The following is a 23,046-nucleotide window of genomic DNA, read 5'->3' as shown; positions in this document are numbered from 1 at the left end:
TTCTCTGAAGGTTTGAAATGTGTAGGTAAATGGGTGGTTTATCTTAGTACCGAATGTAAGGTCTGGCAGCGGTCACTCACAGTGTTTTGGCTCTGGTGGTACAAGAATGTGTTGCATTCATATCTTCAGAAAACTTACTGGCTCCATGACTGTGAGCTATCTTATAGATCTGCCCCATACAAATAGGTTGGGAAACCCTGGACTAAATGTTATTCAACCCATCATATTTTGCGCAGAAGATAGGGGATGCATACCAGGCTGAGGCTGTGGAGATCAAAGCTTCAGCCTCTGGGTGCAGGTTGGTGGTGGGATTGGGCATTCATCCCCCCAGTTTGTGTTTCTGGGTAATTTTCCCCAGTGTGCAGAGCTTTCTTTTGCCTATTATATCTCATCTGAACCCTTCAGTTGTTGAATAGTCACACTGTAGTATCCATCTTGTCATTTGCAGTGGTTCCTATCATTAGTTGGGCATCATGTGGTCTTCTTTTCTCCAAGATAGTAGCTTTTTACTCAGTGCTCATCACCGCAATACCAGTTCTATTTCAGGTGCTTCCTCTGGTAGTTCTTGCCTGCATAAGCTATCAAAAGGATTTGTGTGCAACCTACTGTTACCTATGGCAGCTTCAGACTGTAAGAGCCAAACAGGTGCTATTGGTCTGAGCTCTAGAGGGAAGCCACGACTCTGGTGACAAGGAGGCCTCACATTGCCTAGTTAATGATAGGAACTTTAGCAGATGACAAGATGGATACTTGAAAATAGCAGGGCAATGCATGCATGAATAATTATATGTACTAGAAACTGGGCCAGTTTATTCATTTAATTGTTTTTTGGGAGGTGTTTTGGGCGCGCACTGTGCCATTTCTGCCTCTGGTGCTGGAGGACATTGTCATGTATGCACATACAAACTCCCGACTGTTAATGGAAACTACGGTAAAGGATAATGGTCTAATATCTCTGAAGGGACATAATGAGAGTATCATAAAACTCTCCAAACTGTAGGCTTTGCTTACCTCTGAATCCTGCAGATAGCATTCTGCTAGAGGAACTTTCCATGTGTCTTACGCTGGAAGATGCCATCATGCTGCTGGAGCTCATTTCCATGAAAGATGCCTCTTTTACAGATGACATACTTGCAAATTTGGATTCAGATAAACTGCTTGAGCTGCTGCTAAAGGAGGCCTCTTGCCTGGAGGCTGATGCATGCATGGAGGCTGATGCTTGCATGGACTGCATAGAGAAGCTTTCCTGCAGGCTAATATCACCAGCAGATTTCAGCACAACTTGCTTGGGAGGTTCTTCGAGAAGACCTTCAAGGAAACACAATATCAATGCAAGGTTAGACATTTTGGCACACTTGCCATCTACACTTTGCATCGTCTATCTAAAAGCTTGGTATCATTTAATTACAGTGTTCTGTGTTTAAGGATCAGTTTTTGGTAGATGTTGACCAGGGCCTGTTAAAATGAGAGACTTATGGCCCATACTCACGGGCAACTTTTTGGCCTGTCGCCAGCACACGTGAGCGTGTGCGCGACAGGCTGGCGCCAGCTCGTCGCCAGGTCCCTCCGCATACACACGGCGGAGGGACCTGGCAACTGATGCGGCGGAAGCTGTCGCTGTTGCGCTTTCCCCCGCCGGAAGCCCAATGTATTACTTATCTTGTTGCTGCGACCGTTGCGGCGGAGACTGTCACCAGGCGATTGAGCGGTTCAATCGCCCGGCGACATCAGCGACGAGCGACAGTTCGGGGTGCGCGCCCGTGCAACGCCGCATACTCACGGGCGACCTGTCACTGCAACACGCGCGCACCGCGTGTTGCGGCGACATTTGTAGCCCGTGAGTATGGGCCATAACCAGAATGCATGGAACAGAAAACTACAACCAGTGGGGATCAGTTCAAAAGGTCAAATTTTAAGCATTGATCTCCACACACTGTATCTAGCTTCCTATTAGTATAGGCTTAAAATATACGTAGTGAAGCTGACATATTAGTATTATAAAATGGGGCTACAATCAGCAATACAAATATGAAAGACTCAATTTTAAGATACTTTAAAGGGAACCAGAAGTGAGAGGTATATGGAGGCAGACATTTTTATTTCCTTTTAAACGATTACAGTTGCCTGGTGATATGTTTGTCTGCAGTAGTGTTTGAATCACACACCTGAAACAAGCATGCAGCTAATCTTGTCAGATTTAAGACAGAAACATATCATCTGCATGCTTCTTTAGGGTCTATAGCTAAAAGTATTAGAGAGAGAAGATCAACAGGACAGCCAGAACACTGATATTTTTTAAAAGGAAATAAATATGGCAGCCACTATATGCCGCTCACTTCAGATTCCATTTAAGTGCATTTAAGTAGACTAAAATCCTAATTATAATAATCAAAACAAGACACAGAACATTATATCGCATTTTTCCCCTGGCGGACTCAAAGCGCCAGAGCTGCAGCCAATAGGGCTCGCTCAGTAGGCAGTAGCAGTGTTAGGGAGTCTTGCCCATGGTCTCCTTACTGTATATGGGCTGGCTTACTGAACAGGAAAAGCTGATGTTTGAACACTGGTCTCCTGTGTAAGAGGCAGGGCCCTTAATCAGTACACTCACTCCAACCACTACTACTCACGCATCTGTAAGAGGATGATGACCAGTACCGTCTTTCATACTGAGTAACGATAGACAAGAATGAGTCATTAGTGACAATATGGTGTGCACACAGATTCTGAGCGATACTTACGGAGTACATTTAAAGAAGCGGTGGCAGAACACTGTCCATGGTAGTTCTTGGCCCTGATGGTGTATTTGCCACTATCTTTCTCAGCTGTTTTCTGAATTTCGAGGGTGTATACGTTTTTAGATCGAGACACTCTAATGTGAGATGAGACTGAAATCTGTAAAGGTAACCACAATAATAATAAAATAAGAGATCACATCATGAATTACTACAGGTAATGTACCTTAGCCACATTTTATTTTTTAAAGAGAGTCTGAAGCGAGAATAAATCTCGCTTCAGACCTCATAAATAGCGCTATCCCGTGGCTTAACGGGGGTCCCTCACCTCACAAATCCCCTCCGAGCAGCCGGGGATCTTTTCCTGATTGGGGCAGGGCTAACCGCCGCACCCCTGCCCCACGCGCGTCTGTCAGCGCGTATCTCCGCCTCTCCCCCGCCCCTCTCAGTCTTCCTTCACTGAGAGGGGAGGGGGAGAGGCTGCGTTGCGCCGCTGATAAACGCGACTGGAGGCAGGGCTGCAGCCATTAGCCCTGCCTCCAGGAGCGACCAAGTCTGTGACCAAGTGTCGCAGTGGGGGGTTTGGGGGTGAAGGGACCCCCGTTTAGCAGGGGCACAACCATGAGCTCTGAAGCGAGAATTATTCTCGCTTCAGAGTCTCTTTAAGAACAAGCAGACTGTAGGCACCCATGCAATTCCCTTTTTCTCCTTTTTGTCATGTTTCATCTTTTGTTTAAACAGCAATCTGCAATTGAAAAAGTTTTGAAAAATTTAAAGAAAGTAGGTGAAAAAGTAGTTGTCAAAATATATTCCCAGTATTTTCTTCCTTACTGGTGGCTTAAAGTGTACCCGAGGTGACATGTGACATGATGATATAAACATGTATAAATACAGTGGCAAGGACACAGACACCTATGCTGGGCTCCTTTTCCATTTTCTCTGCCTGAAATAGTTTTTTCTAAAAGTTTTTCTCCAGTCTGACACAGTCACACTATAGCATCCCTCACAGATAACAAATGTTGGCTATACAATGCTTTCCTAAGCAGATAACTAGGCTTCTGACAGCAAGGGATAGATAAAAAGGTCAAAAGTTATAATGCATAATTAGATTATTTTCTGTAGAGACTGGTCATTATCTCTTGGGCATTGTCTTCTGGTTTTCTCCTGCTGAGTAGAACAATGCCTAATTGCTAGGCACATAGATGGTTAGATAGATAATTTCCATCATGTTGGAATTTATCTATCTGGCAGGTAAATCTAACAGAAAATCTTACAGAAAATTGTATGGTGTATTCCCAGCATTAGACACTGCAGTTGAGTAGAGAAAATAAAACATTAAATCTACTTTGTAAATGTTTACATATAAATAAAACCATGAGATGTCTAAACTCATTTTTAGAAGTAGGAGGACAGATTCAATTATTTATCTCATCAGTTTATTTGCACCTCGGGTTCACTTTAAAAGCCATTTTATTGATAAAATGTGAAATATCACTTAGGAGAAAAAAAGCGATTTGGGTTGGTCTCTAATGGCCCATACTCACGGGCTACATAAGTGGCCTGTCGCCAGCACACGTGAGCGTGTGCGACAGGCCGGCGACAGCTCGTCGCCAGCTCCCTCCGCGTACACACACGGAAGAGGGATCAGCTGTGCGACGGAAGCTGTCACCGACGTTCCTCCCCCTCGCCGGAAGCGCCGTCTATTTTTAATTATGTTGCTGTCGCTAGTCCACATACTCACGCGGACTAGCGATAGTTGCGGCGGCAACTGTCGCAAGGCGATTGACCGCGCCAATCACCTGGCAACATCAGCGACGAGCGACGGTTCGGGGTGCGCGCCCATGCAACGCCTCATACTCGCGCGCGTGTTGCGGCGACAATTGTAGCCCGTGAGTATGGGCCATAAAGCACTAAAAATAAGTGGGTTAAGGAGTCTTTAATTTTCAAATAACCAAACATGTTGAAATAACAAGTGGAATGTCAAAGAAGCAGAGGCACTGAACTGTAGGTCTCTCAGACATGCCATTTGAAAAGCCAATATATCTTCTCTTGAAGGAATCTTGTGAACAGTGAGGTCACTTCCTGTACCGAAGTAACTCCACGGTGTCAAGTTAGAATGTCCGAAAGAAATGCTGTAACATTCTGTACAGCTTCTCTGCAGGCTCTCCTTCTGTGACTACCCACTGATTTTTTTTCTTGAAAGTGCACTTAGGAAGGTTACCTTCCCTCCGTGACCTCTGCCACTTAATTAAAGTATAAGTTCTCTACAGTCATTGGGAGAGGGGGACACAAAATGGGCAGTATAGGGTCAGAGTTGTCCCCCATTTGTTCAAGGCTTCCAAAGCAGCCACTGCCGTGGCCACATGAATGAAGTGGCATTCACAAGCGTCTTGTTCTATATAACTGTACTAATATAATTGGTGTATTTCCAAGGGAATAGCATGAAATAATTGATAAACAAAATAAATGTAAAATTATAGTGTATTCTTCCTTTTATCGATAGCTTTGTTTTCAAAATAGACTATGGTTTGCATGATTGGTAAGTACTAACCCCCCATAAGATTTATCAAAGCAGATACAAATAAAACTAGGACAACAAGCTAAAGCAACCAATAAGAATCCTTGCTTCAACGTGCAGCTGTTCTCCAATATGATCTTGCAACCCCACCAATGACACCCTTCCCATGGACTAACTCAGACTTGAATTGCTGGGTCTCTGTTAAATTGCATGATCATGCATCTTATACCCTGTTTGCATGTATAATCTCATGCTATTTTGTACAACCATTTGTTATCCTTCTGTCTGTCACCCCTTGTTTACATTGTATGTATCCCTATGTATTGTCCAGCACTGGCTAATGTGTTGCCGCTTTATAAATATAATCATAATGTTTTTACCATTACCTGTAATTTCCTTTTAATAAATGGAACATATAACTTTTGTTTATATGATAGTTTATAATTAGGTTACAGTAAAACTCCAGCTAAATCTTTTTATTTTAGTTTTGGATAGAATGGGGAAGGGGCATATATTATATTAGTGTGAGGTTTTTGATAGGGGAACCAGTGAAAGTATCTACAATGTGAACACAATCAGCAATACAAACTTTTGTTTAGAAACACAATAAACAGAAGATCTGTGCAGTTTGCATTGGTATTTGTGTCCTTCTCAAGACAAGACACAGAAAATATATATCACTCTTTTCTCATGGCGGACTTAAAGTGCCTGAGCTGCAACCACTAGGGTGTGCTTAGTAGGCAGTAGCAGTGTTAGGGAGTCTTGCCCAAAGTCTCCTTACTGAATAGGTGCTGGCTTACTGAACAGGATGACCTCAAGAAAACTTCCCTCACCTCCTGTCCTAGTGATAAAATGAGGGGAGATGGTCCCAATGGGACAGAGATTTTGACACACGGGTCCATATGCAATTCACTTTTTCTCCTGAGTTTTCTCCCAGGTGATATTTATAAACTTGCCAATAAAATGCCTTTTAAACCACCAGAAAGCAAGGAACGACTGAAAATAATTTTGATAGTACTTTTCTACCTAAATTTGGTACTTTTTTAGGTAAAAAGTGTTGAAAAGTTATTTTAAATTGAAGATGAAAACTTATCTCCTAGGAGAAAACTCAGGAGAAAAAGTGAATTGCATATGGGCCACTCTGTCCAAAACTAATATAAAAAGCTTAGACTGGAGAAACAGTTCAGCACATCTTTTGCTAATAAATAAATGTTCTCCATTTTTTATTTGCAGCATTACCAGCTCTGAACCTATTTTATCTACAGTATGTGGTAGTGGTTGGTTTGGTAAAAATGTAAGAAATGTTACGTACCGGAACATCATCTTTAAACCACTCAATTTCAGGGGTGGGATCGCCAGTGATTTCGCATGTGAACACAACACTCTGACCTTCGTTGACATTCTGAGACTTGAGTTGATAGACAAATGATGGTGCTTTGGAAACATCTTTAGTTACTGTCAGGTCAAACTGGCATTTGATTATTCCTTGGTCTGTCCTTCCCTCACAGGTGAGGACCCCCTGTTCTTTACTGCTGAGCTTCTTGATGGTTAACGTTTGTTCACTGCCAGATACTCCATATCTGTAGTCTTCAGAGTTTTTCACTTCATACCCATTGAGCATCCATTTGACTTGAGATGCTCCTTCTATATTGGCTTTAAGAGTGACCTTCTCGCCTTCACTGAAACTGACACTTTTAACAGATGCTTTAATTTCTGTAGATCTTTGAACGGTCTTGACTTCTTCTGAGACCAATGCAGTTTTGCTGATCTCTTCATGAACTACAGATTTTAAAACAGCTTTTGACTTCTGGAGCGCCTTCTTTGACTCTATTGTGCTAGTAACTTGGGAGAAAACACTTTTAAAAGTTTGTCCAACAAACTGCAGGCTGGTTTTGGAGACTCCTCCTTCTCCTGTTATTTCACAGACATATTCGCCTTGGTCAGCTTCAGAGATGCTGTGAATGGTCAGTTCATAAGTTCCATCAGAAGAGTAGTGGAAACTGAAATGTCCATCTTCCCTAAGCTTCTTGCCATCTTTGAACCATGACACTTCTCTACCATTAAGTAAACTGCTTTCAGCCACACATGTAAGTTTAGCTTTTTCATCACTAGCTGTGGCCTTTAGACTCTGAGCTATTTTGGGAGCTGAAAGAGCTGGTAACTGTACCTTATCTGCGGGGGATTTAGCTGATGACTTTGCTTTTGGTGCTGTTGGTTCTGGAGACTTCACTCTTTTTGGTGATTTTATTGAGTCATGAGACTTTTTGTGAGGTTCTGGAGATTTTACTCTGGCTGGTGATGTAACACCTTTCTCAACTGCCTTTGTTCGTTTAATTGTCAGTGTGAAATGTGCTTCTTGCTTTCCTTCAGAGTTTTCCACCACTACTGTGTAGCTTCCTTCATCAGACAGTTTGACTGAGGTGATTTCAAAAGTAGAGCTGTATTTTGTTGATGATATGCGGTGACGAGCAGAAGAGACAATGGTTTGTCCTGCAAGGAGCCATGCAACTGTTGGTGTTGGTTCACCATCAAAGTCGCATGAAAACCTGACACTCTCACCTTCAGAAACTGTCACAGACTGTGGTTTTGTAAGGATTTTTGCGGGCTCTGAAGACTTAAATTTCCTGTGCACCACTCTTTCCTCTACTGCTCTTGCTGCAGAAGCAGAGACTCTCTGTTCTTCAGATGCATACGCTTCATAAGATTCCTTGGATTCTCTTAAGGAAGTTATTTGGGATTTAACTTCTCTTCTTGATGAACTTGCCTCAAGTTCAGAGGTTTTCTTAAATGAGGAAAATGCATAGTCCTCTGTTTTAAGAAGTTCAGGAAAGGCAGATTTAGGGACCATATCATCCTTCCTCCTTGGTGTATAGGTGGAAAAATCATATTCTGAAACATCTAAAGTGGCATAATCGGAGGCTTCACCTTTGTAGTTTGTACATAGGGCACGGTATGTTCCACTGTCTTCAGGCTGGCAGTGGATAATTTCCAGAGTCAATACTCCACTCACATCAGACATATGATACTTGTGACTCTCGTGAATTTCAACACCATTATGATACCATATAACATCACCAGTAGGTTTTGATTGCACGTTAAGGATAAATCTTGTGTTCTGTCCAAAAGGCACACGATGAGAGCGCATTCTCAATGTTATGCGAGGTGCATGGTCCAATGTGAAGGGTTGTTGAGTCAAAACTTCATACTTCCTTTCTGAACTCTTCTGTGTTTTGAGAGCAGCTTTCATTGATTCATATCTAGAAAAAATATCAAATCTTGCTGTTCTTTCAAAGCGTGAAAGTGACCTTTCACTGGAAACAGGGCTGGGTGATCGGGGCCTTGTTCTTTCAGGTGTGGGAGATCTTCTTTCTGGTTCAGCTGGTTTAGAACGAGGTCTTATCAGTTCAGATACTGGACGCATAAGTTCGATGTAAGTTGGAGATAGTGATCGTCTCCTTCCAAGCAATCTCGTCACTTCAGGAGATGATTGGCGTACTTCTCTGGTGGCTTTCCTGCTAACTGCTTCCTCAAGTTCTTCAACATCAGTTACTTCAGTTATTTCTCTTTCTCTTCTTGCTCGCGTTCTGCTTTTTTCTTCCTTCTCCATATATTCAAGGTCTCTTGTATATTGAGAGAGCCTCTGGGTTGTGGAGTATGGACGAAGTAATTCTTCATCCTCTCGCTCATCAATGATTCTTTGCTTTTGTTTAGGTGGTTTATACACTGCTCTCTCATACCGCCCTCTAAGATCCGCATAGCTTGTAGTTACTTCTTCTTTTACTGGTACACGGTAAGTTGAGTACCTGGCTTCTGTTTCTCTAGTCTTCTGTCTGCTTACATGAGCTTCTGGTGATGCATAGCGAAGAGTGGATAACTCAAACCTTGGAGGACTACGTGGAGGAGAGGCAGAAAACCCAAGTTCTAACTCTTCTTCTAATCTTAATCTTTCCTCTTCAACTCTTTTCATAGCCAAATAATCATCAACTGAGAGAAGCAATTCATCATCAGATACATCTCCAAGAGAACGCCTGCGGGGACGGTAATAAATTTCGTAATCTGGGGATGGTGTAAGGCGACGAGCAGGTCTAACAGTTTCCAAATCATCTTGTGAAACTTTTGGTATGCGCCATTTAGGCTTGTATTGATCAGAAATACGTGGCAGTGGCATTACATAGAATTGTTCCCATCTTGAGAGGCGAATGCGCTTTGGACGTTTTTGAACAATGCGCTCAAGAGGTCCTGGCATCTCATACTGATCTCTTAATTTTTTATACCATTTCATATCAGACATTGGTACAAAATTCTTGATAGTCTGATCTTCCTCTAGTGCAGTTGTAGCACGTACACGTGGTTCTGGAATTTCATATGGCATACGGAGAGCTTTTACTTCTTTCTTCTTTTCCTCCTTCTGAATCTCATATTCCCCTTTAACAGTTTTGGTGCTCACTGCTGGTTTGTATAAAATGGCAGCTTCTCTGAGGGCTTGCTGTGCAACTGGAGTGAGTGGGACAGCATCAGTACCAGCAAGGATTTGTGCCATTCTCAGAGTCTTGTCAATCTGCTTTTGCACATGTACTTCACGATCTTCTTCAGATTTATATTCCCGCTTGACATATCGAAGGCGTTCGACCTTCAGGTACGCTTGGCAGCTTGTTGAGCCTGCACTGTTGGTAGCAGTGACTCTGTAGTAGCCTGAGTCTTCTGGTAATGTATCTCTGATGAAGAGAGCAAAATAATCAAGACCCTCATGAATAACTTCAATGTTGGGACCCAATGCCAAGGCCTGACCATCCTTCTCCCATTTTAGTGTTGGTTTTGGAGTACCAGATACTCTAATTTCAAAGCGGACAGAATGGCCTTCCTGGCATTCAGCATTTGCAAGCAATCGCTTGAACATTGGTCTTAAAGTATTGTCTGCTGCTGCTGGATGTGGTATAACTGTGAGCTTAGCTTTGCAGCTGTCTTCACCATATCTGTTCTTTGCCACAACAGTATATTCAGCATCATCGTCTGTTGTCAGGTTATGGATAATCAGCTGGTACAATCCTTTGTCAGATTCAAAAGTGTATTTCTTATCATCTTCACCAGGCTTGATTTTCTGACCTGATTTAAGCCAAGACACTTGTGGGTCAGGGTGAACTGTGATTGTGACTCCAAATCTGATATCTTCACCGATATAGGCTGTGCGGTTAAACAAAGGCAATGTAAACTCTGGTGGTCTCTCCAAAAGTCTCATAGCATCAATTCTGCGTTTCACCTTCTTTACTGTCCTGCATCTGTAGTATTCATATTGTTCTCTTACACCTGTGACAAACAATTCACCATAGGAACTATCCTCACCATAGTCATTAACGACTTTGCATCTGTAAGTGCCATCATCTGATTTTCTGATGTCCTTGACGTAAATTGTTGCAATGCCTTCATTATAGGTGATTTCATATTTGTCACTATTTTCTAATTGACGGATGCCAAAGTACCAAGTCACTTGTGTAGACTGATCATAGTTTTCAATATTGCATAAGAATTTTGCATGTCCTGCTTCTTCTCCAACAGCATGTGCTATTTGGCCAGAAATTGGTCCAATTTCAATTGATGCAACCTTGACTTTAGCAACTGTTACTCCCTTCTGGGATCTAATGGCACCACCACAAGAGATTCGAGCAACAGAGACCACAAAATTCCATTCCTTCTTAATCAAACTCTGATAGTAACGTCTGTGTCTTAAAGTCTTAATAACTTTTGTGCTTAATTTTTCAGACTTTTGTTTCAACCATGAGTGTTCAAGAGCCTCTGCAGCTGTCATACGACTCTTTCTTTCTTTCACCAAAAGTCGGTCAACGAAATCCATAGCTTCTACACTGACTTCTTTAAAGGATTCATCTTCAAAGCTGTATTCAGCATTGGTGATTTTCTCAATAACCTGTTGGTTTGTTTCAGCTGCAAATGGATTGATGCCACTCAGAAGTATGTAGACAAGAGTACCAAGAGACCACATGTCTGTTGCTGTGCTGACCAGATCATGTTGGTGAACTTCAGGTGCGTAATACTCAGGAGAAGTGAACTGAACTCTGAAACTGTCTCCAGGAATTAACTGCCTGGCTTGGCCAAACTCAATTATTTTAATAGTTGAGCTTCGTTTGGTGGTATATAGTATATTTTCTGGTCTTATATCAAAGTGTCCAACACTATGTGAGTGAAGGAATTCAAGAGCTTCACATATCTGGCGTACATAAGAAACAATTTCTCTTTCAGAGAGGTCAAAGCCTGTTGTACTGAGTCTTTCAAAGATGTCAATACCAGAAATAAATTCAAATATCATAACTAGTTCTTCAAGACTATCAAATGATTCATAAAGGTACAAGAGGTTTTTGTGTCGAGCAATGTTGAGAATAGAGATTTCTTTCTTCACTGCTACCTGATCGGTACCTTTAACTTTTACAAATTTGGCAAGGAATGTTTTCTTTGAACTATTTTCAATACAACGATGGGCAATTCCAAACTGCCCATGTCCAAGCTCTTCAGCAATTGAAAATCTTTCATGAAGAACTTTTGTGGATGAATGTTCTGCCTTGGTTTTTGAAATTTCAATTTCAGTCACTTCCTCATCGTAGTTCAACATTCTTGACTTATCTTCCTTTGTAACAACTGGGTCTGTTGGTTCAGATGGTTTACTCTGTCCAAATTTATTTTCAGCTATTACCCTGAACTGATACCTTGTTTTGCCAAATAAGTTAACAACAGTGTATCTGGTTTCACGAGATTGGCCAACACGAATCCATCTTTCTGCTGTTGTGGCACATTTTTCAATAATGTAGTTGATGATCTTACTGCCACCATCAGTGGCTGGGGCAGCCCAAGTGAGGTTTACAGAGTCTCTTGAAACATCACTGACTTTAAGACCTCTTGGTGCATCTGGGACATCTGCAACATCTAATTCTACTGTCTTTTGGTCAATTCCAAATCTATTCTTTGCACAGACTACATAGAAGCCTGCATCTTTTCTGTCAACTCCGTTGGAGAACACAAGTGAAGTGAATGACCGTGTTACAATGACTTGATACTGTCCATTGTTGTCAATGAGATCTTGTCCTTTCTGCCATGTAATAACAGGGTCTGGTTTACCAGAGAATGGAATTTTAATGCTGACAACTTCACCTCGAAGGGCATGTACGGCACCCATTCCTTCTAGGTGCTTAGGCAGATGGATTTTAGCAGGAACTAAATAGAATAAAAAGAAAAACAAAATGACAATAATTATTTTCACTTAAATCACATTTTGTAAAAACAATTTTTAAATAACAACTAGTACATCACGTTTACCTTCCACATCCAAGGAAGCTGTAGCAGAAATAGATCCTCCTTGGTTGGTGGCTCTCACTTGGTACACTGTAGCATCATCTTCAAAGACATTTGTGATCACTAGTTGATAGTAACCACCCTTGTATTCTTGTAGTTTCACCTTCTCTCCATCTGGAAGGATTTCTTTACCTTGTTTGAACCATTTCACAACAGGTTTAGGATGACCAGTAACTTTGCAGACAAAGGTAGCAGTGCTCTTGTACTTCACATTTAGGTTTCTCAGTTCCTCTTTAAACTGTGGGGCACGAATTGGTACATCAGACTTAGGAATCATTGGATCAGATGTTTCACTCCATTCACTTTCCCCTCCAAGATTTTCACATTTCACACGGAATTCATATTCAAGGTTTTCAATGAGACCTTTGACAGCAAAGACTGTCTCATGAATTTCCTCAGTTGTGACTGAGATCCATTTGTTCTGCTTCTTCTCACGTTTTTCAAGGTAGTAATTTGTGATCTTGGCTCCTCCGTCACTGGCTGGTGGCTTCCATGACACCACACAAGAATCTTTTGTGATGGCTTGGACAACAGGTTTTGCTGGTACTCCTGGTTTTTCTGGAATTAAAGTATTAAATCATTATATAACAATGCTAAAAGTACTCACACTGATATTATATAGATACACTGTACTTATCAATATATATCAACTTTCACCCAGCTATACTTACCAAATGGACTCTTGATGACAACAATAGATGGAATCTCTAATGGTTCACTGACACCAAACAGGTTCTGGGCTGATACACGGAAGTAATATGCAGAACTTTCATTCAGGTTAACAATTCGGCAGGTGGTGCCAGAAATAGCAGAAGACACTAGATGCCACTCTTCACCTTCCTTAGCTTCTCTGCGTTCAACAACATAGTTAGTCACCATTGATCCACCATCATCCTCTGGTGGCTTCCAGCTGATTACAACAGAATTCTTTAATAGAGCATCTACAACAATTGGTCCTGTGGGTTTGTCTGGTTTATCTGTGGAAGAGAAAACATGGTAAATACAACTGTATGTGAAGATAAAAAAAATAATCACCAGGCCATCACAGATTTACCGCTATAGATTTTACCTTGTATTTCTACTTTAAGTACGGTGTCAACAGTTCCAAATATGTTGCTCAGCTGAACCTTGTATTTGCCGGCATGGCTCTTATGCTGCACATTCTTGATGACAAGGTGCGTATAGTGTTCTGTGTTTTCAATGGTGATATTTTCAGAAGATTTCAAAGGTTTCTTGCCATAGAACCAAGTAATAGCAGGTACTGGGCGACCAATGTATACTACATGGAGGCGAAGAGTTGTGCCTACACCGGCATAGTACTTGTCCTTCAGAGGGAATCCAGGGTGGAACTGAGGAGAAGCTTCCAAAAGCAGTTTTCCACTGGTTTCAATCTCTCCAGCATCATTGACAGCCACACAAGTGTAAAGGCCTTCATCTTCTTGTTCATCTGTGAAAACCGTAAGTGAGTGGTTTCGTCCATCTGAAGACATTTTGTACTTGCGACTTTGTATCAGCTCTTTGCCAAAGCGGTACCATTTGATGTCAGGTAGTGGTCTACCAACAATCTGGCAAGTTAGCTTGGCACTTTCACCCAGTTTGGTAGTAACTTCCTTAATTTCTTGTCTTAGGCCTGGTGCCTCTCCAGCTGCATAAACATAATTGTAGAAATACTTTAGCACAATGAACACATTAAATCATATGTCGTTTTGGAAACATTTTTGGAAAAAAATGCTTTTAAACTTCTACTCACAGGTAAGTTTAGTCTTCACTGTCATTGTTGTCCTACGAGGTCTGCTGATTCCTGTTTCATTTTCAGCACAAACTCTGAATTCATACTCAGTAGCTTCCAGCAAACCACCCATGGTGAATTGTCTGTCCTTAATGCGTTCCTTATTGCACTTCTTCCAAGCACTGTCTCCAGACTGGCGGTACTCAACCCAATATCCAAGGATCTCTTTTCCACCATCACATTCTGGTTTTTCCCATTGTATTGTTATGCTGTCCTTTGAGACAGACGTTATTTCAATTTCACCTGGTTGGCTTGGCTTATCTGTAAAATATAGTTAAAACATTTTTACTACTGTGATAATGTGTCTAATTGTTAAAGATAAGGTTACCAAGATATCGTTCTTCTTACCGAATGGATCTTTGCAAAGCACCAATTCAGAGGCTGGGCTTGGCTCACTTAAGCCTATGTCATTTTGTGCAATAATACGGAACTGATATTCAGCATCAGGCACAAGTCCAGTGATGGTGTACATAGTTGTGGTAATATGGGTCTTATTATGTCTAACCCATTTATCTGTAGTTGTCTCTTTGCGGTCAATATAGTATCCTGTGACACGAGAACCACCATCATCTTTAGGACGAGACCAAGACAAGCTGACTGAGCTCTTGGTGACATCTATAATTTCTGGTGGATTAAACGGAGGTTCTGGTACATCTGCAATTCAAATGGTACATAGTTAAAATAGGTACACGGATGAGTTAATTGAGTACATATATGTCGGCAATCTGCCTATCATTCACTGGCCCTATCCCCATTATTATCTCTATCACGGTTATCTACTAATCACTGCAATCTTCCCATCATTGCTATCTCACTGTCACTGCAATCTTCTCATCATTGCTATCTCACTACCACTGCACTTACCCCATCACTGCACTCTCCCTGTCTCTATAATCTCTCTACCACTGCTATCTCCCTATATCTCCCGTGGTCTTCCCATCATTGCTATCACTACAGTCTGCCTATATATCACTGCTATCACCACAACCCTCCATATCACTTCTTTATGCCTGTCACTGCAATCTGCCAATCATTACAATTTTGCCTGTTACTACAATCTGCCTAGGACCTGGAACCCACTAGCAGCACTTTTCTAAGTGCTTGTGATTTGTAAAGCTCGTGCTAATGTAATGCTATGGGTGATTTTTAGAAAATCACATCCCTCAAGTGGGATCACACACAGAGCATTACATTATGAAGAGCTTTTCAAATCTCAAGCACTCATAATGGCGATGCTAGTGGGTCCCTCTTTTCAATTGATGGAAAAGGCCACAAGCACCATTTAGCTGCAAATACATGCAGTTAAATGGCAGCGTTTGGTAATGCCACGCGTGTCAAGTCTATCATGCAATGGCGTTACCCGATGATGAAAAAACATCTCATTTCACGTCTGAGCATGGTAACCTGCAACTACATGGGGGGCCACCTGTCGACCGCCTGTGCCGAGCAGTAGCAAGCGCTCGTTGGGCGAGAGCAGCTGACAAGTGGTGAATTCACTGCCTTCAGCTGCTTGGTGAGAAAGAGGCCTTACTCTGCAATTGCCCTATCACTATAATCTGTGGTGATATCAGCGCAATCAGCCTATCACTATAAACCTGCCTGTCACTTTATGGCCAGCATTACTCCCCACAGTGCAATAACAGACATGCATTTGATTGTTTCATACTAAGGTTAATTATTGCACTGGAATCTATCTGCTAACAATACAATCTGAAATGATCATTCTGGCCTTATCCTTCCAGCAGATAACCTTATTATGATGGTCTTTTCAGGGAGAAAAAGAATAGCCTTATTGTAAGGGTCTTTTCAGGGAGAAAACGGGTATTTGTAGGATAAAAGCACGAGGCAGGAATATGAAATAAAGTTTTGTTAAACTTTCTGCAATGTACTAAACCTAAAGTATAAAAAAAAGTTAACAAGGCTTTTACTTAAAACAAGAAGAACACAAATAAAAAGATTAAAACAGAAATACATACTCAAAGGTGTCTTTGGTATGGCTGGTTCTTCTGACTTCAGTGGACGGCTTACACCAAATTGGTTTTCACTTGAAACACGGAAGTGATATTCAATATTTTCTTTGAGTCCTTTGACCACCAAAGATGTTCCCTTTACTCGTGAATCAACTGTATACCAAGCTGCTTTTGGCACTTCTCGTCTTTCAACAATGTAGCCAAGGATATCAGAGCCACCATCATCAGCAGGAGTTCTCCAGCTTACTCTCACAGAACGTGCCTGAATGTCATCATATTCCAAAGGTCCTTCTGGTGTGTCTGGGCTTCCAATAACTTTGACCTTAATATAAACTGCCTTTTTGCCACATTTGTTTTCAAGCAGTAGGTCATAAGTACCAGAGTCTTCCCTGACAGCATCCTTAATGACCAGTTCAGTATGTGTTTCTGAAGTTGCAATCATAGCTCTCTTGCTTACATCACGTCCCTCCTTGGTCCATTTGCATATTGGGATAGGTTTCCCCTTGATTGGTATAGTTATCCTGATTGCACTGCCTTGTCTTACAACAAGACCTTCCTGGTATTTATCATCCAATTCATAGTCAGGATAAGCTTAAAATGGGAAAAAAAACAGTGTTACTTAGAGCACATAAACATTTTCATCCACCAAATATCCATCAACCATCAAAACGGATCTAGCATTTTAAATGCCTTACCCAGCATTTCAGTGATTTTGACAGTGCCTGGTACATCAGCTGGTTCTCCAGGACCACCTGCATTGCAAGCTAGGACACGGAACCTGTATTCTGCTCCTTGTGGAAGGTGAGTAAGGGTGTATTCACAGATCTTGGTTGGAGTAGTATTACATTTGGTCCATTCATATTGGTCAATCTTTTGCATTTCAATGAGATAGCCAGTGACCTTAGCTCCTCCTTCCTCTTCTGGAGGACTCCATGCCAGTGAAATAGATGTTCTTGTAGTATCAGTAACTCTTGGATTTTGAGGTTTAGCAGGAGGAGCTGTACAACACAAACAAAAATTACATGTACTAGCAGTATAAATACATATAGTTTGGGAGCTTTTAATTGTATAAAATATATGTAATTTGGACTCAGGCAGTAGCCACGTTGTTTATTTCAAACACTGTAAGTCATATGCTAAGCTATACATTTCCATGAAGTATTTGCCATACCTATTGGATCCATTGCAACTGCTGCTTTGGAAGGACGACTTGGCTTTCCAACTCCTCTTGCGTTTATAGCTGTAACACGATGTTCATATTCCAAGCCTTCAATAAGTCCAGTAGACCTATAGCGTGTCATTGTCACTGGTACTTTATTTGCACGGACCCAGCGATCAGCTCTGACCTCCTTACGTTCCACAATGTAGCCAATAACCTGTGATCCTCCATCTTCATCTGGTGGGTTCCAGAATATAGTCATGCCATCACGTGAGACATCTAATAATTGTGGAGTTTCAGGTGGTCCAGGAATACCTAAAATGAAACAAATGGTTTAGATACCTGAATATACAATGCCTATTAACAGAAGCATTAACTGCTTGACCACTAAGGGTTTTTTCCCCTTGTGGACCAGAGCAATTTTCACCTGTAAGCGCTCCTCCCTTTCTTTCGCCAATAACTTAATTACTACTAATCACAGCGTAATGATCTATATATTGTTTTTCTCGCTATTAATTAGGCTTTCTTTGGGAGGTACAGTATGCTAAGAATTATTTTATCCTAAATGCAGTTTAATATGAATAATAAGAAAAAAATTGAAAAAATGCATTATTTCTCAGTTTTTGGCCATTATAGTGTTAAAATAAAACATTCTACTGTGAATAAAAGCCACACATTTTATTTACCCATTTGTCCTGGTTATTGCAACATTTAAAAAATGTCCCTAGTACAATGTATGGCGCCAATATTTTATTTGGAAATAAAGGTGCATTTTTTCAGTTTTGCGTCCATCACTAATTACAAGCCCATAAATTAAAAATTAATAGTAATATACCGCCTTGACATAAATATTTAAAAAGTTCAGTCCCTAAGGTAACTACTTATATTTTTTTTTATGTACATTTTTTCCCCTATATCAAAAAAACAAGTTTGGGTACTATGGGAGGGTGTGGGAGGGAAATAGTTAATTTTAAAAGTCACTGTGGGGATTTTTATTAAGTAAAAATGAATTTTGGTGTAATTTACTATTTGGCCACAAGATGTCCTCAGACATTATTTCTGATTCACCTACGTAAGCACGTGAATTGGAAGTAATGCGTGGCAGTGTAACAACAGGAAGATACAATGAATGCCGGCGTCTCGTAGACGCCGGTATTCATTGAATCGGGGACTTAGATTTCTGAATGGGAATTGTTTTCCCATTCATTCACCTCCTTGCTAAGCAGCGGTAAAGGCGGTGCGCGTGCGGGAGCGAGCATCGTCTGCACGCCACTGCAGACTTGTATTCACGGCTCTGGTGCATCCTGTGAACTTTGCAGGGCAAAGACGCGTAACAAGTAGTTAATATATGTATGACTACAGGATATTTGCTTGTCATAATATTGTTATAATTACTTTTGTTACTCACTTATACTGCTCTTGCACTCTACAACCTCTGACTGCAAGTAGGAACCAATGCCAAAACGATTTGTTGCTGCAACTCTGAATACGTATTCTGTCCCTTCATTAAGTCTAGTAAATTTGTACATTGGTCTTGTAACAGACTCAGAAACTGGTAACCATCCGGGACGGTGAGCATCACGTTGTTCCACAACATATCCACTGATTGTAGCACCACCATCCATGACAGGTGGTTGCCAAGAGATAGATACAGAGGTGGCTTCAATTTCATCAATGGAAATTGGTCCAATAGGAGGTCCAGGTTTGTCTGTTGAAACAAAAACAAAATAATTACAATGAACTTCATGTACTATTCCGTGGGGTATTGCATTAAAAAAATGTATCACTCAATACTCACCAAGAATGATAACTTTAATTGTTTCACTAACTGATCCAGCAGCACTTTTAAGATCAATTGTGTAATCTCCTGTGTCATTAATTGTGGTCTCTCTAATTGTTAATTTGGCTACTTTATTCACAGTTTCAATCTTAACACGATCAACTTCTTTGACCTTGGTTCCAGCATAGAACCATGAGACTGCTGGAGGTGGACGTCCATGAATAGGTAGGGCAAGCTCAATTGGTCTGCCACATGGCACATGTATAGTCTTCTGAGGTATTCCAGCCAGGTCAATGGATGGTAGCACTATGAAGAGACAAACAAACCAAAAGTAAGTTACCAACCAAGTCATGTTCAAGCTGATTAATTTCTCATGAATAATTTATTGAAGTATTAATATTCTATATCAATATCCAAACTTTTGGTGGAAAATGAGAACAAAACAACATCTAACTGAAACTTTCATTACCAACAATTACAACATACCGGTAAGTCTGCTACTCCAACCTTAATTATTGGTCACTCTTTCCCCATTGCACTTTCTACTTACAATCAAATTCCTATAAACAGCCATTTGTTAAAAACAGAGACCCCCAACCTTCCACTAACCATTGCTTCCCATTAAATAGTTGAATTTACCTCTCTGGTCTTGTACGGTCACAGCAGTTACAATCTCTCTTGGCTCAGATACACCCTTCTGGTTTTGTGCTCTCACTCTGAATAAATATTGTTCACCTTCATTCAGTGAAGTAATAGTATAATCAAGAACTGTTGGTTTCAGTGTAGCAACCTTCAACCATTTATCTGTGCCAGCTCTGCAGGCTTCAACGACATAGCCAGTGAGCCTGCTACCACCATCATGAAGAGGCTTCTCCCAGGCAAGAGACACTGTGGATTTGGTATAGTCAACAACTTCAATTTTCTGTGGTAGCATAGGAACTTCGGATACCAAGATTGCATCTGATGTTTCACATGGTTCACCAATTCCATAAATGTTTTCTGGCAAAACTCTGAAGTAATACATAAGACCTTCTGTAAGTCCAGTGATTCTATAAATGGTCTTGTTACATTTTGCAGTAACAGTCTTGAAGGCTCTCATGGCAGCTTCACGTCTTTCAATGATGTAATTATTTACTGGGGCGCCACCATCCAGCATAGGCACATCCCATGTAATTGTGACAGAATCTCTGGAAACTTCTTTAACCTTAACTGCACCACATGGGCCTGGAGAATCTGTAAATAGAATAGGACAATTATATATATTTTTGAACTGTTAAATATTCAATCATGAAATTGCTAAGCTGAGCATTCTGGGATCTGAAACTGAAATCATTTGATTTTATATCTTACCATAAACTTTGACGACCACTGTTGCTGCCTTCTTGCCAGACTGGTTGACTGCCTCAACAATGTATTTTCCAGCATCATATCTGTTTACTTTATCAACCACAAGCAAAGTATAGCTGTCGGTAATGTCAATCATGGCTCGGCTTGCAAGGTCAACACCTTCCTTTCTCCATGTGACCACTGGAGATGGTCTTCCAGAGACAGATACCATAAGACGCAATGAGCCACCAGCTCTGACTGTAACAATCTTCTTGAGATCATCGGCAAGTTCCAAGTCGGGTGTTTCTAATGAAATAAATGAAAAAGTTAATGATGTTTACTGACTTATGTTGGCTGACATGCTCCCCTACTTATAAATGAAGACATACCTATTCTTTCAACTGGTTCAATTTCAGCAGTTGATTCGCTGAAGTCACTTGTGCCATTTGCATTTGTAGCAGCAACTCTGAACTTGTATTTATGGCTTGTTTTAAGGCCTGTCACTGTAAATTCAGCATTTCTTAGCAGGGTGGTAGTGTGTGGTCTGTACCACTGTTCTGTGCCTTCTTCGTGTAATTCCAGAACATAGCCCAAAATATCAGCACCGCCATCATACAAAGGTTTAGCCCATGCCAAGCTTATGCTTGTCTTTGTGGTGTCCACAACTCTTAGGGCAGTTGGAGCCGCTGGGGCATCTGGCAAAAAACAAAAAATGCATATTAAATCTATCTCATAGAAAAAACAGTTATCATATATTGTAATCTCCACAATATGACCTCATAATTAAAAACAATATTCTATAGTAACCTATATTTAATCTCCACAATATCACTCAATATCACCAATTAATTAAAAACAATATTCTAATCTATAGTAACCTATTATTGATTATTCTTTTATTCTTTTTTTTTTTTTTTTTTGCTTAATAAAATGATTTGGTCATTTGGTGTTGGATACTACACTTCTTTTGAAAACTGAATACAGTTATATTTAGTACCTAAATTAAGCACACATTCATAAATTAGGATAAAAAAAATCTTCTAATATGCTTATTAGACCCACCAAGGAAGTAGAAGTTGGGCTTAGAATGCTTCTAGCAACTGATCCATTTAACTAGCAGCTGTATTAATTATTCAGTTCTTCCTCCCCCCGATTCCATCACTAGTGTTCATTGAGTTCAAAGGATTCAATTGTATTTCAATTTAATTTTATGCATCTGTCTGTCTTTGTGAGAGCTCAGTGGAAATGAGTCAGACAGGCTCACTGTACAACATGGCAGATGGCCAATTGGAGGAGAGCAGGCAGCTCGGTAAATGCTGTCTCTCCCTATTCCCATATCATCAGGATTTGCTGTGGTCTAGCTGCCAGACCGCCAATAGGGCAACTACTCTAGCTTTGACAGAAGCTAGAGTAGTTTAACATGGTTTCAAAGAAAATGGCTAGCTGGGTGACTAGCATCTTATGTATACAGTAACCAGAATAGCCGCTTCCCTCAAAATCTGTCCCATTGCCTATTTTTGCCCCTATTATGCAAAGATCTGCATGTAGAGTGTGACGGGGACAGAAGGAGACTCAGAGGGACTCGGGGGGCGGGGGGGCTAGGTGGCACAGAGAGGGACACTGGAGGTACAGAAGAGGTACAGGGGACAGAGATGGCACAGTGTTCCAGTTGTCCTGATTACACAATATGTTGAACTGCTCATGTACAGTATCTATGATCACCATTATTGGATGTTTTTGTACTATGTACAGGACTACGGAAGATGTTGGTGCTATATAAATACAAATAAATAAATAAAATCCTTTACTGGCTTATGAAATATACTTGGCATTGGGTCTGCATGGGTTTTCTCTGGATACTCCAGTTTCCTCCCGCATTTCCAAAACATACAGGTAAGTTAATTAGCTTCCCCTAAATTGGCCCTAGACTATGATTATGAGAGGGATTACATTGTGCACTCCCCTGAGGCACAGTAAGGCAGTTCGGAAGATGTCAGCGCTATATAAATAATAATAATAATGATAATGATCCTGCCCTGGAGGGCTGTACATGTATTTATATTCATACAGTATATAAGTAAAAACTTACAGCTAGGTTCTTTGCACAGGACATATGGAGACGCGTCACTAGGCTCACTGTTTCCAGCAGCATTAACTGCGGTAACACGGAACTGGTATTCACTTCCTTCCAGCAAATTGGTGATCTTCAAGCGTGTATCATAAATGGTGTAGTCTTTGTTGACTCTTGTCCATCTCACGCTCTTCTTTTCTCGTTTGTCAACTATGTAAGTGCTTATTTCGCTGCCACCATCTGATTCTGGTTTAAGCCACTGAATAATAACATGATCCTTGCCAACACCAATAACTTCAGGTGCACCAGGTGGCGATGGAATAGCTGTTGAGGATATAATATATA

The 23,046-nt window shown here is 40.9% G+C and overlaps 1 protein-coding gene across 1 annotated transcript in view; it reads right to left on the bottom strand.

Annotated features, from left to right (window-relative positions):
- Positions 1-23,046, bottom strand: part of TTN (titin) — a 365,525-nt gene that overhangs the window by 4,080 nt on the left and 338,399 nt on the right. Inside the window, exons 273-289 of the mRNA XM_068247374.1 lie at positions 22,720-23,025; positions 21,020-21,325; positions 20,655-20,936; positions 19,944-20,537; positions 19,323-19,610; positions 18,933-19,232; positions 17,537-17,839; positions 17,061-17,363; positions 16,372-16,956; positions 14,744-15,049; positions 14,357-14,656; positions 13,676-14,251; positions 13,278-13,583; positions 12,571-13,164; positions 6,563-12,468; positions 2,739-2,892; positions 1,012-1,308 (exon numbers count right to left, since the gene is read on the bottom strand). Coding sequence (XP_068103475.1) covers positions 1,012-1,308; positions 2,739-2,892; positions 6,563-12,468; positions 12,571-13,164; positions 13,278-13,583; positions 13,676-14,251; positions 14,357-14,656; positions 14,744-15,049; positions 16,372-16,956; positions 17,061-17,363; positions 17,537-17,839; positions 18,933-19,232; positions 19,323-19,610; positions 19,944-20,537; positions 20,655-20,936; positions 21,020-21,325; positions 22,720-23,025 — 11,706 coding nt within the window. The remainder of the gene's footprint in view (positions 1-1,011; positions 1,309-2,738; positions 2,893-6,562; positions 12,469-12,570; positions 13,165-13,277; positions 13,584-13,675; positions 14,252-14,356; positions 14,657-14,743; positions 15,050-16,371; positions 16,957-17,060; positions 17,364-17,536; positions 17,840-18,932; positions 19,233-19,322; positions 19,611-19,943; positions 20,538-20,654; positions 20,937-21,019; positions 21,326-22,719; positions 23,026-23,046) is intronic.

Source organism: Hyperolius riggenbachi, chromosome 7 (genome assembly GCF_040937935.1).
Source record: "Hyperolius riggenbachi isolate aHypRig1 chromosome 7, aHypRig1.pri, whole genome shotgun sequence".
Taxonomy (NCBI): domain Eukaryota; kingdom Metazoa; phylum Chordata; class Amphibia; order Anura; family Hyperoliidae; genus Hyperolius; species Hyperolius riggenbachi.
The sequence above is the reverse complement of the archived record's forward strand: the minus strand, read 5'-3'. Positions and strand labels throughout refer to the sequence as shown.